Here is a 16,401-nt window from a genome sequence, read left to right as displayed (position 1 = left end):
ATTTTGAATTGCTGCTTCTGCTTCTTCACTTCCAGTGGAGTCAACAGGCGTAAAACATAAACAGTGCCACTCTGCCATTGCCATCCGCATCGTGGACGGGGTATGTGTGGGTGTGAAGTTGTTTGGATGAGCACTTTTTAAGAAAGCTGCATGCAGCAATACCGGAGGCTAAGCAGTCAGCCCGTTCCAAACGGGCACTGCACTAGTTTGGAAAAAGCCTGGAAAATAAAGCAATTTATGGATTTCTAATACCCCCTTTTGATATTTCTATTCGATGCTTTACTCACGTGCCACAATAATGTAATGTTTTTGAGTTGAAGTATCTTAAATATTGATATATGTGATTGATTGCGATTAATCCAATTAATTAATCAGCATGTCATGTAATTCGATTAAAAAATTTAATTGATTGACAGTCCTACATTTTGATAAAGTATCAATGGAATGACAGAGTCTTTCTGTTGGCGCAACACAAACTTGAGTGTTTTCCAAGATGGTTCAGAGAATTTTCCAGATTTGCAGTATATTTACATGCATTGTTGTAATGCGATTATTCTCCACTTTCGACTTTAACCTGATTTTAGAACAGATCATAAATGGGATTTCTGGTTTTGCTTTATCAGGTTAAAGGATGAAGCGAAACCTGGTTAACAGCTAGATTTCTGCCTAAGAAACCCGCTTACTTGGCCATGTATACCCATAGTCAGGATTCTTCAAGGTTTTTTAAGTGCACATATGAATGGCAAAGACTGCAGATTGGGAAAGTAATGTCTCTGGATACAGAGAAAATCATAACATTCAACATGGAAAGCAGCAGGGTGGTCAAAAGCTAGCACTTCTCATGTGGTCCAGAAATAATGCTTATGTTGAACCAAATGAAGAAACACACTATTTTTAAATATTTGGATAAACAGAAACACCACAACAGCGATTTATTTACGACAGCATGCCTGATAATGACGTCAGATCCTTTTGCCGTGTTCCTTTATTCTTGTATTGAGTACTTTTCACATTCCATTTTAAAAACTACTTTTATTCTCTACTCAAGTATTTTACTTTGCTACATTTGCCATATCCACCTTCGTTGTCATGATTTTATAAGTGTGGTGGAAGGAGAGGGATGACCAATGGGAAGAAAAGGGCTAGCCATTAGAAGCACTCGGCACCTGTGGTCAGTGGATGACAACCATCAAACTGAAAAAAGCACCTGCATGGAAAACAATGGTGGGACAAAACCCACGAGACAATATTTGCAGCAACAATTCAAGGCCAAACCTTACAACATCATTTATACCAAAATATACAAAAGGCAACAATCATGAAGTGCTTACTGAGTCAGCCCTTGGTCAGAGAGACTCAAGTTTCTAGCGGCACTGTACAGGGACAGGAGCTCAGACATGTTATATGGTTGCAAGACAATGTAATACTTTGTATACCAATAGGATTTTAAAGTCAATCCTAAAACTTAGAGTAAGTCAGTGGGGGGACGCAAGAATAGAGGTAATATGATCTCTCATTTTAGAATTTGTTATCAACCTTGCTGCGGCATTCTGGACCAGGTGGATACTCCTGGCTGAGCTCGTCTGTCAACCTGTCTATCACCATTGCAAACAAGAAAGGGCTCAGAGCCGATCCTTGATGTAAACCCGCGTCCACCTTGAACCCATTTGTCATTCCTACCGCACACCTCACCAATGTCACACTGCCCTCATACATATCCTGTACCACTGCTGCATACTTCTCTGCTACTCCCGACTTCCACATACAATACCACACCTCCTCTCTCGGCACTTTGTCATATGCTTTCTCTAAATCCACAATGTAACTCCTTCTGACCTTCTTTATACTTCTCCATCAACATTCTCAAAGCAAACGTCACATCTGTAGTGCTCTTTCATGGCATGAAATCATACTGCTGCTCGCTAATCATCACTTCTCCTCCTAACCTAGCTTCCACTACTCTTTCCCATATCCTCATGCTGTGGCTGATCAACTTTATACCTCTGCAGTTGCTACAGCTCTGAACATCACCCTTATTCTTGAAAATCGGTACCAGTATACTTCTTCTCCACTCCTCAGGCATTCTCTCACTTTCCAAGATTGTGTGAAACAATCTTGTTACGAAACTCCACTGCCATCTCTCTTAAACATCTTTATCCCTCCACAGGCATGTCATCTGGACCAACCGCCTTTCTACTCTTCATTCTCTTCATAGCTGCCCTCACTTGCTCCTTGCTAATCCGCTGCAATTTCTGATTCACTATCCCCACATCATCAACCTTCTCAGTCATTTTCTTCATTCATCAGCCCTTCAGCGTACTCCTCCCAGCTTCTCAACACACTCTCCTTGCTTGTCAGTACATTTCCATCTCTATCCTTCATCACCTTAACCTGCTGCACATGCTTGCCAGCTCGGTCCCTCTGTCTAGCCAATCGGTGCAAGTCCTTTTCTCCTTCCTTAGTGTCTAACCTCTCATACAACTCACCATAAGCCATTGCCTTTGCCACCTCTCTCTTCACTTTACACTGCATCTCCTTGTACTCATGTCTACTTTCTTCATCTCTCTGACTATCTCACTTCTTCTTTGTCAACCTCCTCCTCTGTATACTTTGTACTTCCTCATTCCACCACCAAGTCAAGTCAAGTCAATTTTATTTGTATAGCTCAATATCACAAATGACAAATTTGCCTTAGGGGGCAATACAGCAACACAACATCCTGTCCTTAGACCCTCGCATCAGACAAGGAACAACTCCCTAAAAACCCCTTTAACAGGGAGAAAAAATAGGAAGAAACCTCAGGGAGAGCAACAGAGGAGGGATCTCTCTCCCAAAACGGACAACATGTAATCGATGTTGTGTTTACACAATTTACAAAATACAACATGTGAGACAAACAATTTATCAGTGTTAATGGAGTGGAGAATGCTGATCTGTCGAACACTTTTAATTCTTTTTTCTCTCGCTTTGAAATGTCGGATTTTACTCATAATGTTTCTCGGTTGAAAGAGTCCCTTGTACCTCAAAATAATATTGTGATGTCACAGCCTTATTTAAGAAAATGAACATAAGGAAGGCTGCTGGCCCCGATACTATCACCATCTTTGGGCGCAATCTGCGTTACTGTGCTGACCAGCTCAGTGAGGTCTTCACTAAACTCATTCAGATATGAGCCGACTGTTGCCAGTTACTGCAATCTGGAAAACTTCCACTATGATCCCTATTCCAACATCAAAAAATTCCAGAGAACTAAATAAGTTCAGACCTGTTGCACTTACATCACTTGCATTGAAAAACTTTGAGAAAATTTTAAAAGATGAGGTTGTCTCCCTAGTTGATGGCAAACTAGACCCCTTGCAGTTTGCTTATCAAGCTGGCAAGGGTGTGGAAGATGCAAAACTCTTTATCCTTGACAAAGTATATAAGCACCTAGAGAAACCCAATTTGCTGGCTTCTCTTCGGCTTTTAACAAAAAGAGACCTCACATTTTGATCGAGCAGCTTGCTTCTTATTTTAATTTACCTGATCAGCTTTTAATGTTGCTTTTAAACTTTTTAACAGACAGAACCCAGCAGGTTTTAGTTAATGGAGTTATGTCCAATGTCCTGGTCTCAAACAGGGGCTCACCGCAGGGTTGCGTTCTTTTCCCCCTGCTTTTTATTTTGTATACAGACAGCTGCGGGTCTTCGAAAGAGGGTAGCTACTTGGTGAAATTCTCTGACGATACCGCACTTTTGTCTCTTCTTCAGGACTCGGAGTCAGCTCACGGTTGTGCCCTACCTGCCTTTGTTGATTCGTGCGATGATAGCTTCCTTGACCTTAATTTGTCAAAAATTAAGGAACTTATCATTGATCATAGGAAGAACAGCGATAAACCCAAAGCTAGCACTATACATGGCGAGGATGTTCTAATAGTTGACACTTATAAGTACTTGGGAACCGTGTTCGACTCCCAATTCAAGTTCGATGTGAACAGATTTAATTGTCAAGTGTGGATGACAAAGAATTCAGTCACTGCGGAAGCTTTACTCCTTTAATGTCTGTAACACCATCTCATTTATTTTCTACCATTAATTTATTGAAAGTCTTTTAACTTTTTCCTTTATTTGTTGGTTTAACGGGTTGTCTGTGAAGGACAGGAATAACCTAAACAGTATCGTTGAGGTCTGCTCCAAAATAATCGGGAGTCCAGCAGAGAGACTTGTGCTCCCTCTTGGAGAAACGTGTGGCCCAGAAAGCAAAATAAATTATTAGCCAATCTGACCACATCCTGTCCAGTGAAGTCACTGTAATGCCCTCAGGCCGGCACTATAAAGCACCCCCTAGGAAAACAAATCGCTATTCTAAGTCCTTCATTCCTTCTGTTATCAGGCTGTTAAATGCTGAGAGTAGTCATTTTAAATGAATGTTTTATATTGTTTTAAACCACAATAGTTGTTTATACCTTGTTTGTTTTTCACATGGCTTGTGGGCCTGAACATTCACTGAACGTTGCATTGGAATGTAATATGCAGTGCATCTTAGGATGCTTTATTTATTTATTTATTTATTCTATTTGTTTAACTTATGTGAATTTTTATCCTTGCCCTGGTCCTTGTGTGAGTCTGCATTCAAGGCCAGGCAAGGGTGACAGTGTGCATCTCTTGCCCATGTACTGATCTGTCTATTGTCTCTGACATACTGATGATTGCCACTTGTCTGTGAGTCTGTATATAGTCTGGGTAGATTGTCAAACTGAATTGCCCTTCTGGGATGAATAAAGTTATCTGAATCTGAATCTGAAACACTAATTCCCTTGTATTAATGGTCAACCAGGGCAAAACAGGGTGTTTTGGGGTTTTTGTTTTGTTTTTGTTTTTTTATGGGAATAACAGAGTCAAGGGTGGCCAAACAAATGATAGTGAAAGTAAAGGCAAGGTCATCTGTGCTCTGATAAGGAGGTGAGGCTTCAGTAAGACTACTGTCAGGTGCTGTTCTATAGTCTTCTGAAAATCTGCTTGCAGTAGAAAGGTTTAAGATATGACGGAATAGGCGAAGTACAGGCAGGAGATTGATGGGTTGCTGTAATGTATTTATTAAAAACATTGGATTCAAAGGGTAAAAAAGGACAGTAGAAACAGGTAAACACTTGTAGATGATTTTTGCTAATTATCTTTTACCACATCCATACAGTCTGGGCTTGCGGAGGTGATTAGGAGAAGTTTTGATAAGAGACATTGGATCAGTAGGCGTAAGCCTTGACTCGGTAATAAAAAAGTAATAAAGATCATTGGATGAGATAAAGTCCTGACAGATAAGACTTATTTAATAGTAACCTCATGTTCAGCACACCACACTTGACATTGGAAATGGGATCTGATAATAATTAGATTTTTTATAATTGAATGAGTGGTTTTAGACCTGTTGGAAGTGCCAAGATCTGGGGTTACTAAAGCTCGGAATACCACTTAACAGGTGAAGCAGGTGGATGTGGGTCATACAGTCCATGTTCCGTAGGTGGCGATGGTTTGAAAACAATGTGAATCAATTAATGTGAACTCAACTAATGGCTAAAACGGATGGCTATGTTTAAGCATACATAAAACATTATTCTTGAAGGGGAAAGGACGTGTGGAGGTTAGCTTATGGTGATATGGACTGTCTTGGTCAGCAGAAGAGGCAAGCTGAAAGTTGAGTAAGGCATAATTTATATTAGCAGAAAATATGTTTGCCCCATAAAAGTTAGGATGGAGACTGTCACAGGAAAACGGCTGGCCTGTTCCAAAACAGGTGGAAGTTGTCAATAAAGTCCAATTGTGCCTTGAAGCATTTTCTCTTCATCCAGTTGTGCAGGGAGAGTAGATGGGAAAATCATCCATAACCCTGATCCACATAAGGAATTGGGCCATGAATCAGAATTCATTTTCCAGTGTCCTTCACAGCAAATAATAGCTCCTGGAAATTCACAATTAGAATTACAAGTCAAGTCAAGTTAATTTTATTTGTATAGCCCAATATCACAAATTACCGACTGCCGTAGGGTAACATTATTCAAGCCGACATGGATAATCAGCTTGGAGCAGTCCAGATAGTGTTCCAGGATGCTGGGCAGTTTTTCCAAAATGTCCGAACATGCGCATCGAGGAAACAGTAAGTGTAGCCCCCCCTGGCTTGACGTTCCTCATTATGGAGCTGCCCAGGATCAAGTTGGATGGAATAAAGGGATAAAGAAGTGCTTCACTGGGGTGTTTGTTGACTTTATGTTATTGTTTTCTGAAGGTTCTTTAAAAGCACTAAGTTTATCCATGCTAATCTTAATCTGAATAAATGATAAACTGTTGCTTGTTTGTGTGTTCAGGTTGCAGCACATCGAAGAGCATAAATCCAACTTTAAGAAAACCCTGAGACAAGTGCTAATCTTCATCGTCCAGAAGTTGAAATGCAGGCTAGCAGAAATCTACACCAGAGTACAGGTAATAATAGTACAGCTGGACTTAGTATTCTCTTGTTTCATCTTTGAAACCCCGATGAAATGGGTTCCTTTATACTAACCATACAGACCACACAGACCATAGTTATCAAGGGTTTATATAGTTTCATTTTTATAAGTTACCTTTTATAGAGCATAGTGATGCTTCTAGCAGGAGTTGCAGAATCTGAGATTGCTTTGTCTTTCTGTCTCACTAAGAAAGTTGACTAGAACAACTGGACAGCAGTGTATGTTTACTGCATGCCGTCAGTATATCAAAGATAACTCCTGGGCTGGTATATCTAAAGCTGCTGAGAGTAAGACTCCAGTCCAAAATGTATCAGCTCATATTTAGGTGTGACAAAGAGGGCGGTCTGGTAGCCTGTCCAGGGTGTCTCCCCGCCTGCCATCCAGTGACTGCTGGGATAGGCTCCAGCATCCTGCAACCCTAATTAGGATAAGCGCTTTGGATAATGGCTGGTTGGATGGAATAAGGGCAGTTTATAAAAATGTTTGGGTGTTGAGAGTTGGTCTCAGCTCTTAATGTACACTACCGTTCAAAAGTTTGGGATCACGTTGAAATGTCCATATTTTTGAAGGAAAAGCACTGTACTGTTCAATGAAGATAACTTTAAACTAGTCTTAACTTTAAAGAAATACACTCTATACATTACTAATGTGGTAAATGACTATTCTAGCTGCAAATGTCTGGTTTTTGGTGCAATATCTACATAGGTGTATAGAGGCCCATTTCAAGCAACTATCACTCCAGTGTTCTAATGGTACAATGTGTTTGCTCATTGGCTCAGAAGGCTAATTGATGATTAGAAAACCCTTGTGCAATCATGTTCACACATCTGAAAGCAGTTTAGCTCGTTACAGAAGCTACAAAACTGACCTTCCTTTGAGCAGATTGAGTTTCTGGAGCATCACATTTGTGGGGTCAATTAAACGCTCAAAATGGCCAGAAAAAGAGAACTTTCATCTGAAACTCGACAGTCTATTCTTGTTCTTAGAAATGAAGGCTATTCCATGCGAGAAATTGCTAAGAAATTGAAGATTTCCTACACCGGTGTGTACTACTCCCTTCAGAGGACAGCACAAACAGGCTCTAACCAGAGTAGAAAAAGAAGTGGGAGGCCGCGTTGCACAACTGAGCAAGAAGATAAGTACATTAGAGTCTCTAGTTTGAGAAACAGACGCCTCACAGGTCCCCAACTGGCATCTTCATTAAATAGTACCCGCAAAACACCAGTGTCAACATCTACAGTGAAGAGGCGGCTGCGGGATTCTGGGCTTCAGGGCAGAGTGGCAAAGAAAAAGCCATATCTGAGACTGACCAATAAAAGAAAAAGATTAAGATGGGCAAAAGAACACAGACATTGGACAGAGGAAGACTGGAAAAAAGTGTTGTGGACGGATGAATCCAAGTTTGAGGTGTTTGGATCACAAAGAAGAACGTTTGTGAGACGCAGAACAAATGAAAAGATGCTGGAAGAATGCCTGACGCCATCTGTTAAGCATGGTGGAGGTAATGTGATGGTCTGGGGTTGCTTTGGTGCTGGTAAGGTGGGAGATTTGTACAGGGTAAAAGGGATTCTGAATAAGGAAGGCTATCACTCCATTTTGCAACGCCATGCCATACCCAGTGGACAGCGCTTGATTGGAGCCAATTTCATCCTACAACAGGACAATGACCCTAAACACACCTCCAAATTGTGCAAGAACTATTTAGAGCAGAAGCAGGCAGCTGGTATTCTATCGGTAATGGAGTGGCCAGCGCAGTCACCAGATCTGAACCCCATTGAGCTGTTGTGGGAGCAGCTTGACCGTATGGTACGCAAGAAGTGCCCATCCAACCAATCCAACTTGTGGGAGCTGCTTCTGGAAGCGTGGGGTGCAATTTCTCCAGATTACCTCAACAAATTAACAGCTAGAATGCCAAAGGTCTGCAATGCTGTAATTGCTGCAAATGGAGGATTCTTTGACGAAAGCAAAGTTTGATGTAAAAAAAATCTTATTTCAAATACAAATCATTATTTCTAACCTTGTCAATGTCTTGACTCTATTTTCTATTCATTTCACAACATATGGTGGTGAATAAGTGTGACTTTTCATGGAAAACACAAAATTGTTTGGGTGATCCCAAACTTTTGAACGGTAGTGTATTTCAGATAGCTGCTTTTTGGGGTTTTTTTTAGCCCCCCCCCTTTTCTCCCTAATTGTACTTGGCCAATTACCCAACTCTTCCGAGCCATCCTGCTTGCTGCTCCAGCCCCTCTGCCGAGCCAGAGATTGCTGCAGACTACCACATACCTCCTCCAATACATGTGGAGTTGCCAGCCACCTGTTTTCACCTGACAGTGAGGAGTTTTACCAGGGGACATAACGCATGGGAGGATCATGCTTTTTCTCCCAGTCCCCCCTCCCCCCCCGAACAGGTGCCCTGACCGACCAGAAGAGGCGCTAGTGCAGTGACCACGACACATACCCACATCCAGTGTCCCACCTGCAGACACAGCCAATTGTGTCTGTAGGGACGCCCGACCAAGCCTGAGGTAACACGGGGATTCGAACCGGCAATCACCATGTTGGTAGGCAACGGAATAGACTGCCACGCTACCCAGACGCCCCAGATAGCTCAGTTTTAATTTGGTTAAGAGTTGCAGTAGATGGCTGTTTTCCCCACAGCCATTTCCATCCTTTTCGCAAAATCCACCACCATCTGTCCTCCCACATTTCTCTCCTTGACACCATACCTACCCATCTCCTCCTCATCACCTCTGTTCCCTTCACCAACATGCCCATTGAAGTCCGCTCCAATCACCACTCTCTCCTCCTTGGGTACATGCTCCACCACTTCGTCCAACTCACTTCAGAATTCTTCTTTCTCTTGCATCTCACACCCAACTTGCAAGGCATATGTGCTGATAAAATTCAACATCACACCTTCGATTTCCAGCTTCATACTCATTATGCTGTCCAACACTTTCTTCACCTCCAACACACTCTTGACATACTCTTCCTTCAGAATTACCCCTACCCCATTTCTCCTCCCATTTGCATTATGGTAGAAGAGTTTGAACCCTCCTCTGATGCTCTTGGCCTTATTCCCCTTCCACCTGGTCTCTTGCACACACAGTATATCTACCTTTCTTCTCTCCATCATATCAGCCAGCTCTCTCCCTTTACCAGTCATAGTGCCAACATTCAAAGTTCTGACTCCTCTATTCTCTTACCCTTCCTCCTCTCCCGCTGCCTCTGCACATGCCTTCCCCCTCTCCTTCTCCTTAGCCCAACAGTAGCATAGTTTCCACCAGCACCTTGCTGGCCAAAAGTACTGGTAGCGGTCGTTGGTAACCCAGGCTGCAACCAATCCGCTATGCAAATCTGATTTATGGTCCGCATATTTGAACTGGCAAAGATTTTACGCTGCACGCCCTTCTTGACGCAGCCCTCCTCATTTATCTGGGCTTGGGACCAGCACTAAGAATGCACTGGCTTGTGCATCCTCAGTGGCTGGGTTAAAAGTTCTGTGTAATAGAGTTTAAAAAAAAATGCACCAAACCATATCAGTAGCATGCCTGTTTAACTCTTATGTAGTTATTTCAATAAAGGCTTTTCATATTTATATGGAAGAGAGTTTCTGTTTTTGTTTTTTGTATTTTTAAGCCCAATTTCCTCTTTGGACCAATTGAGCTTATGTCTTGTTGAATTTATTCCTAATTTGAGAATACATAGCCTTTGGATTCATGTGCAGCTGTCACTCAATTTGGGGTGGCAGAGATTCCTGAAATCTTAATCAGACATGATAACCTAATTAGCAGCTGTTCCATTGTAGTTTTACTTTTATTTTGGACATGTGTGGAGGAGAGATACTGGGTATATTGGGAGGAGGATGCTGGATATGGAGCTGCCAGGGAAGAGGAAAAGAGGAAGGAGGTTTATGGGTGTGGTTGAGGGAGGACATGCAGGTGGCTGGCGTGACAGAGGACGATGCAGAGGACAGGAAGAGATGGAAACGGTGATCCACAGCCAGAAGTAGTAGTAGTAGTATTGTTTTAGGTGTTGCAAAGTCAGCAATTTTGAATACAGCATAAATAGATTAATTGACAAAAATATACCAAATAGCATATGTTTTGGATAATAAATTATGACAGGGCATGCAGTTATAGCCTACATAAATAAAAGTAATATGTAAATTAAATTACATTACAGTCATTTAGCTGACGCTTTTGCTGGTGGTCCCGGGCTCCCCCTGGAGCACCATATCGATACTGAACTTAGTGCGGACACCCAACCGGAACAGTCTGCTGCAGCCCAGTTACATGCATTGTAATGCAGCCTTCACACAAAGCTGTTGGAAGCCTGCCTATACTTGGTGCTATTGGCTGATTCTGTGGCTGACAGCAGGCATTTCCAGATGCTATCATTGTAATTTTTTTTTTTAGTGGCACTTTGGTTAATTTAATTATGCTATTAATTAAACTGAGATCAGCAGGTAAGAAACACATTTAATTTTTGCTAAAAATTACTTATAGTGTCTTTATTCATAGTGCTTAGGTCTTTCATCAGGGTTACCGATTCTCCGTTCTTGCTTTACAAGAGGAGGTTATTTTGTGTTTACACAGACTGCCTGAGGCACCATGGCACCGTGGTTAGTGCGGTCGCCTCACAGCAAGAGGGTCGTGGGTTCAAGCCCCGGGGTAGTCCAACCTTGGTGGGTCGTCCCGGGTCGTCCTCTGTGTGGAGTTTGCATGTTCTCCCCGTGTCGGTGTGGGTTTCCTTCAGGGGCTCCGGTTTCCTCCCACAGTCCAAAGACATATAGGCCAGGTGAATCGGCCATACTAACTTGTCCCTAGGTATGAATGTGTGTGTGTCGGCCCTGTGATGGCCTGGCGGCCTGTCCTGGGTGTCTCCCCGCCTGCCGCCCAATGACTGCTGGGATAGGCGCCAGCATCCCCGCGACCCTGAGAGCAGGACAAGCGGTTCAGATAATGGATGGATGAACAGACCGCCTCTTTGGTTTGTAAGCGGGAGAGTGAACACTGTCTTTCTTGTCGTTTTGTCTTTTCCTTCCCGTCCATCCCTTATGTGACTTGTTAAAAGACCAGGTTACTTGCTTGGCGTAACCTGGCACCAACTTTCTCAAGATTCATTTTTGATTGTACACGACTCATTCAAGAATTGATACTGATGAAGAATCCTTTTTAAATGCCACACTGACCAAACAGACCAGTGAAGCGCTTCTCAGAGAGAACCGTATGGAGTTAATTTGCTTTTATGATGATGATGATGATGATGATGGAGAAACTGCTCCTAAATACTGTTTGTACACAGCCCTTTTACGGATTACATAGTCGCTCTGTACATTCCATAACGTGTTGTCCCTCAACGCTGACAGAAAGCTGCTATTGGTTTTTCGCACAGACAGAGTTTCAGAGAGAATTGGATATGATTGAGACCAGGAAGCTCCTCCTGAAGGATCTGGTGAACAAACGGCAGTGTCTGGTCGAGCGTACAGAGAAAGCCACGAGCGACAAGGACCTCCTCGCCTTGCTGGATGTGAGAACTCAGGTATGTTTTGACCTGACGATACACCAAATGAAGTCATCTATGCCAAATATTCTGCAGAACTCAACAGAGACGAGACATGCTAGAACTCTGTGCACTGTTTTAAGTATCTGTCTGTCTTCTGAAGTGGCCATGCATTTTTGAATGTAAAGATTTACACTTGACATTTTAAGATGAAAATCTCTTTTACAGTCAACTAGAGGTGATTGTACCAGGGTTTACGTCACTAAACTCATCGTCCCATTTATGATATAAAATAACATAGCACAGACAGACAAGGGTTGACAATATTTAGATAACAAAAGCAGAGGGCGATTAGATGAACACGCTGAATTTAAAAGCAAAGCTTGGAGTACAATAGAGCAAAGACTTGATAAGACTTGACCTGATAAGAAAGGAGGGCGGGTGGGGGACAGAAACACTGTTTGGGCTTGGAATGGATGAGAAGAGGTGAGAGAGAATGATGGTATCTAGCGGATTACTTGCCTTGGGACGACGGTCATTGTTGAGATTACTGGGAGACTTTCCGGTGATGTACGATATGGGGTGTAGGCTTGGGCAATTGGATGAGTATGACAGCAATTGGCGACTGGCTGAGTCCAATTGGCGGTTGTTTTATTTTTGTTTTGTTTTTGTTTTTTTGGGGGGGCAATTCTTTTGCGCAATTTTTGTCCTTTTAGTTTACTAATTTAGTGGTCTGCCCCCTCAAGAATTCAACTCAGTAAAGTACATTCAAAGTATGCACAAATAGAAACTGACAGGTGGAGTTGGGACATACGCACATTCTTGTTGCACGGATTTCATACAAATCTTTCACAAAACAGGGCAGTGATTGCAGTGACTAAATGACAATTAAGTCATCTTTAGTGGTTAGTGGGGCGGCACGGTTGGTTAGCACAGTCACCTCACAGCAAGAAGGTTCTGGGTTCAAGCCCCGGGGTAGTCCAACTTTGGGGGTCATCCTGGGTCGTCCTCTGTATGGAACTTGCATGTTCTCCCCGTGTCTGCATGGGTTTCCTCCGGGTGCTGCGGTTTCCTCCCACAGTCCAAAGACATGTAGGTGAGGTGAATCAGCCATACTAAATTGCCCCTAGGTATGAATGTGTGTGTGGGTGTGGGTGTGGGTGTGGGCGTGGGCGTGGGCGTAGGCCCTGTGTGATGGTCTGGCGGCCTGTCCAGGGTGTCTCCCCGCCTGCCGCCCAGTGACTGCTGGGATAGGCTCCAGCATCCCCGCGACCCTGAGAGCAGGATAAGCGGTTCAGGTAATGGATGGATGGATGGATGGATAATGGTTGGTGTCTCATCGATTGAGGTCATTCAGTTTTCTGGTTTCGTCCAGTTTAGAACCAACATAACCCCAAATCGGGGATGTAATGAGCTCTTCCATGATTACATTTGCTGAAACTAGCCGACGCCTGCGCAGGGTGGCAAATGTATTGGCAATTGCCTGTTGTTGGGCTGACAGTGGCTGGTAGGAAAATTTGAGATGTCACTCATCCCTAGTGGGGTGTCGGTGTCACCATGAGGGTACATTGACTGCTGTTATCTCCCCTCACATATTGATGAAAGTTTATGAATGTAGATAGGCCGATGTGTGTGCATAGGAATGCAACTGAAGACAATCTGCTATGGGCAGCCTCCCTCCAATGGAAGTCAAGTCAATTTTATTTGTATAGCCCAATATCACAAGTTACAATTTTTTTCCCAGCAATATCTTTATTGATTTGAATAACAACTTAAAATACATACACTACCGTTCAAAAGTTTGGGATCACCCAAACAATTTTGTGTTTTCCATGAAAAGTCACACTTATTCACCACCATATGTTGTGAAATGAATAGAAAATAGAGTCAAGACATTGACAAGGTTAGAAATAATGATTTGTATTTGAAATAAGATTTTTTTTACATCAAACTTTGCTTTCGTCAAAGAATCCTCCATTTGCAGCAATTACAGCATTGCAGACCTTTGGCATTCTAGCTGTTAATTTGTTGAGGTAATCTGGAGAAATTGCACCCCACGCTTCCAGAAGCAGCTCCCACAAGTTGGATTGGTTGGATGGGCACTTCTTGCGTACCATACGGTCAAGCTGCTCCCACAACAGCTCAATGGGGTTCAGATCTGGTGACTGCGCTGGCCACTCCATTACCGATAGAATACCAGCTGCCTTCTTCTGCTCTAAATAGTTCTTGCACAATTTGGAGGTGTGTTTAGGGTCGTTGTCCTGTTGTAGGATGAAATTGGCTCCAATCAAGCGCTGTCCACTGGGTATGGCATGGCGTTGCAAAATGGAGTGATAGCCTTCCTTATTCAGAATCCCTTTTACCCTGTACAAATCTCCCACCTTACCAGCACCAAAGCAACCCCAGACCATCACATTACCTCCACCATGCTTAACAGATGGCGTCAGGCATTCTTCCAGCATCTTTTCATTTGTTCTGCGTCTCACAAACGTTCTTCTTTGTGATCCAAACACCTCAAACTTGGATTCATCCGTCCACAACACTTTTTTCCAGTCTTCCTCTGTCCAATGTCTGTGTTCTTTTGCCCATCTTAATCTTTTTCTTTTATTGGTCAGTCTCAGATATGGCTTTTTCTTTGCCACTCTGCCCTGAAGCCCAGAATCCCGCAGCCGCCTCTTCACTGTAGATGTTGACACTGGTGTTTTGCGGGTACTATTTAATGAAGATGCCAGTTGGGGACCTGTGAGGCGTCTGTTTCTCAAACTAGAGACTCTAATGTACTTATCTTCTTGCTCAGTTGTGCAACGCAGCCTCCCACTTCTTTTTCTACTCTGGTTAGAGCCTGTTTGTGCTGTCCTCTGAAGGGAGTAGTACACACCGGTGTAGGAAATCTTCAATTTCTTAGCAATTTCTCGCATGGAATAGCCTTCATTTCTAAGAACAAGAATAGACTGCCGAGTTTCAGATGAAAGTTCTCTTTTTCTGGCCATTTTGAGCATTTAATTGACCCCACAAATGTGATGCTCCAGAAACTCAATCTGCTCAAAGGAAGGTCAGTTTTGTAGCTTCTGTAACGAGCTAAACTGTTTTTAGATGTGTGAACATGATTGCACAAGGGTTTTCTAATCATCAATTAGCCTTCTGAGCCAATGAGCAAACACATTGTACCATTAGAACACTGGAGTGATAGTTGCTTGAAATGGGCCTCTATACACCTATGTAGATATTGCACCAAAAACCAGACATTTGCAGCTAGAATAGTCATTTACCACATTAGCAATGTGTAGAGTGTATTTCTTTAAAGTTAAGACTAGTTTAAAGTTATCTTCATTGAACAGTACAGTGCTTTTCCTTCAAAAATATGGACATTTCAATGTGATCCCAAACTTTTGAACGGTAGTGTATATAACAACAACTTAAAATACATATACTATGTACACACATACCTGTATATGTGCATATCTATACACATACAGACATGCCCACACACAAAAATAAAGTACCCATGAACAAAATTTCCAAAAAACAACAACAACAGAGGGTTTAACCACAACATCCTCCACCCATACACACAGTCCCCCCCCCACCCCCCTGGGGAAAAAAAACAAAACATTTTGGTTGAGGATCCGTATTAGGGTGATACGCTTCAGTCTAAGTACATCTTATATCACTGTGCAAATGTTTAGAATAAAAGTTTTGCTGGATTTGGACATTGCAGAGAGTTACTTAAACACCTGTTAGCCAAACTATTAAAACCACTGACAGGTAAGTGAGTAATAACATATCTCATTAGAATGGCACCTGTCAAGGGGTGGGATAAATTAGGCAAAAAATGGTCAGTTCTTGAAGTTGATGTGTTGGAATCATGAAAAATGGGCAAGCTTAAGGATCTGAGCGACTTTGACAAGGGGCAAATTGTGATTGCTAGATGACTGGGGCAGAGCATCTCCAAAATGGCAGGTCTTGTCAAATGTTCCCGGTGTGCTGTGGTTAGTACCTACCAAAAGTGACCCAAGAAAGGACAACTGGTGAACTGGTGACAGGGTCATGGGCGCCCAGGGCTCATTGATGCCTATGGGGAGCGAAGGCTCGCCCATTTGATCCAATCCCACAGAAGAGCTACTGCAGCTCACATTGCTGAAAATGTTAACACTGGCTATGAAAGATAGATGTCAAAACACACAGTGAATTGCAGCTTGTAATGTATGGGGCTGCGTAGCTGCAGACCAGTCAGAAAGCCCCTGTCCATTGTCGAAAGTACCTACAATGGGCACATGAGCATCAGAACTGGACCATGGAGCAGTGGAAGAAGATAGCCTGATGTGATGAATCACATTTTCTTTTACACCATGTGGGAGGCCAGGTGCATGTGCATTATTTACCTGGGAAGAGATGGCACCAGAATGCACTATGGG

At 42.7% G+C, this 16,401-nt stretch overlaps 1 protein-coding gene across 4 annotated transcripts in view; it reads left to right on the top strand.

Annotated features, from left to right (window-relative positions):
* The window catches only part of trim33l (tripartite motif containing 33, like), a 67,516-nt gene that overhangs the window by 31,518 nt on the left and 19,597 nt on the right, over window positions 1–16,401 (top strand). For 3 of the 4 annotated variants that reach the window (XM_056286807.1, XM_056286806.1, XM_056286808.1), the window contains 2 exons: window positions 6,338–6,452; window positions 11,879–12,025. In XM_056286807.1, coding sequence (XP_056142782.1) covers window positions 6,338–6,452; window positions 11,879–12,025 — 262 coding nt within the window. Of the gene's footprint in view, window positions 1–6,334; window positions 6,453–11,878; window positions 12,026–16,401 lie in introns of those variants that run through there. The other variant, XM_056286809.1, reaches the window with a different exon arrangement.

The sequence above is a fragment of the Lampris incognitus genome, chromosome 9 (genome assembly GCF_029633865.1).
Source record: "Lampris incognitus isolate fLamInc1 chromosome 9, fLamInc1.hap2, whole genome shotgun sequence".
Classification (NCBI taxonomy): Eukaryota; Metazoa; Chordata; class Actinopteri; order Lampriformes; family Lampridae; genus Lampris; species Lampris incognitus.
The sequence above is the reverse complement of the archived record's forward strand: the minus strand, read 5'-3'. Positions and strand labels throughout refer to the sequence as shown.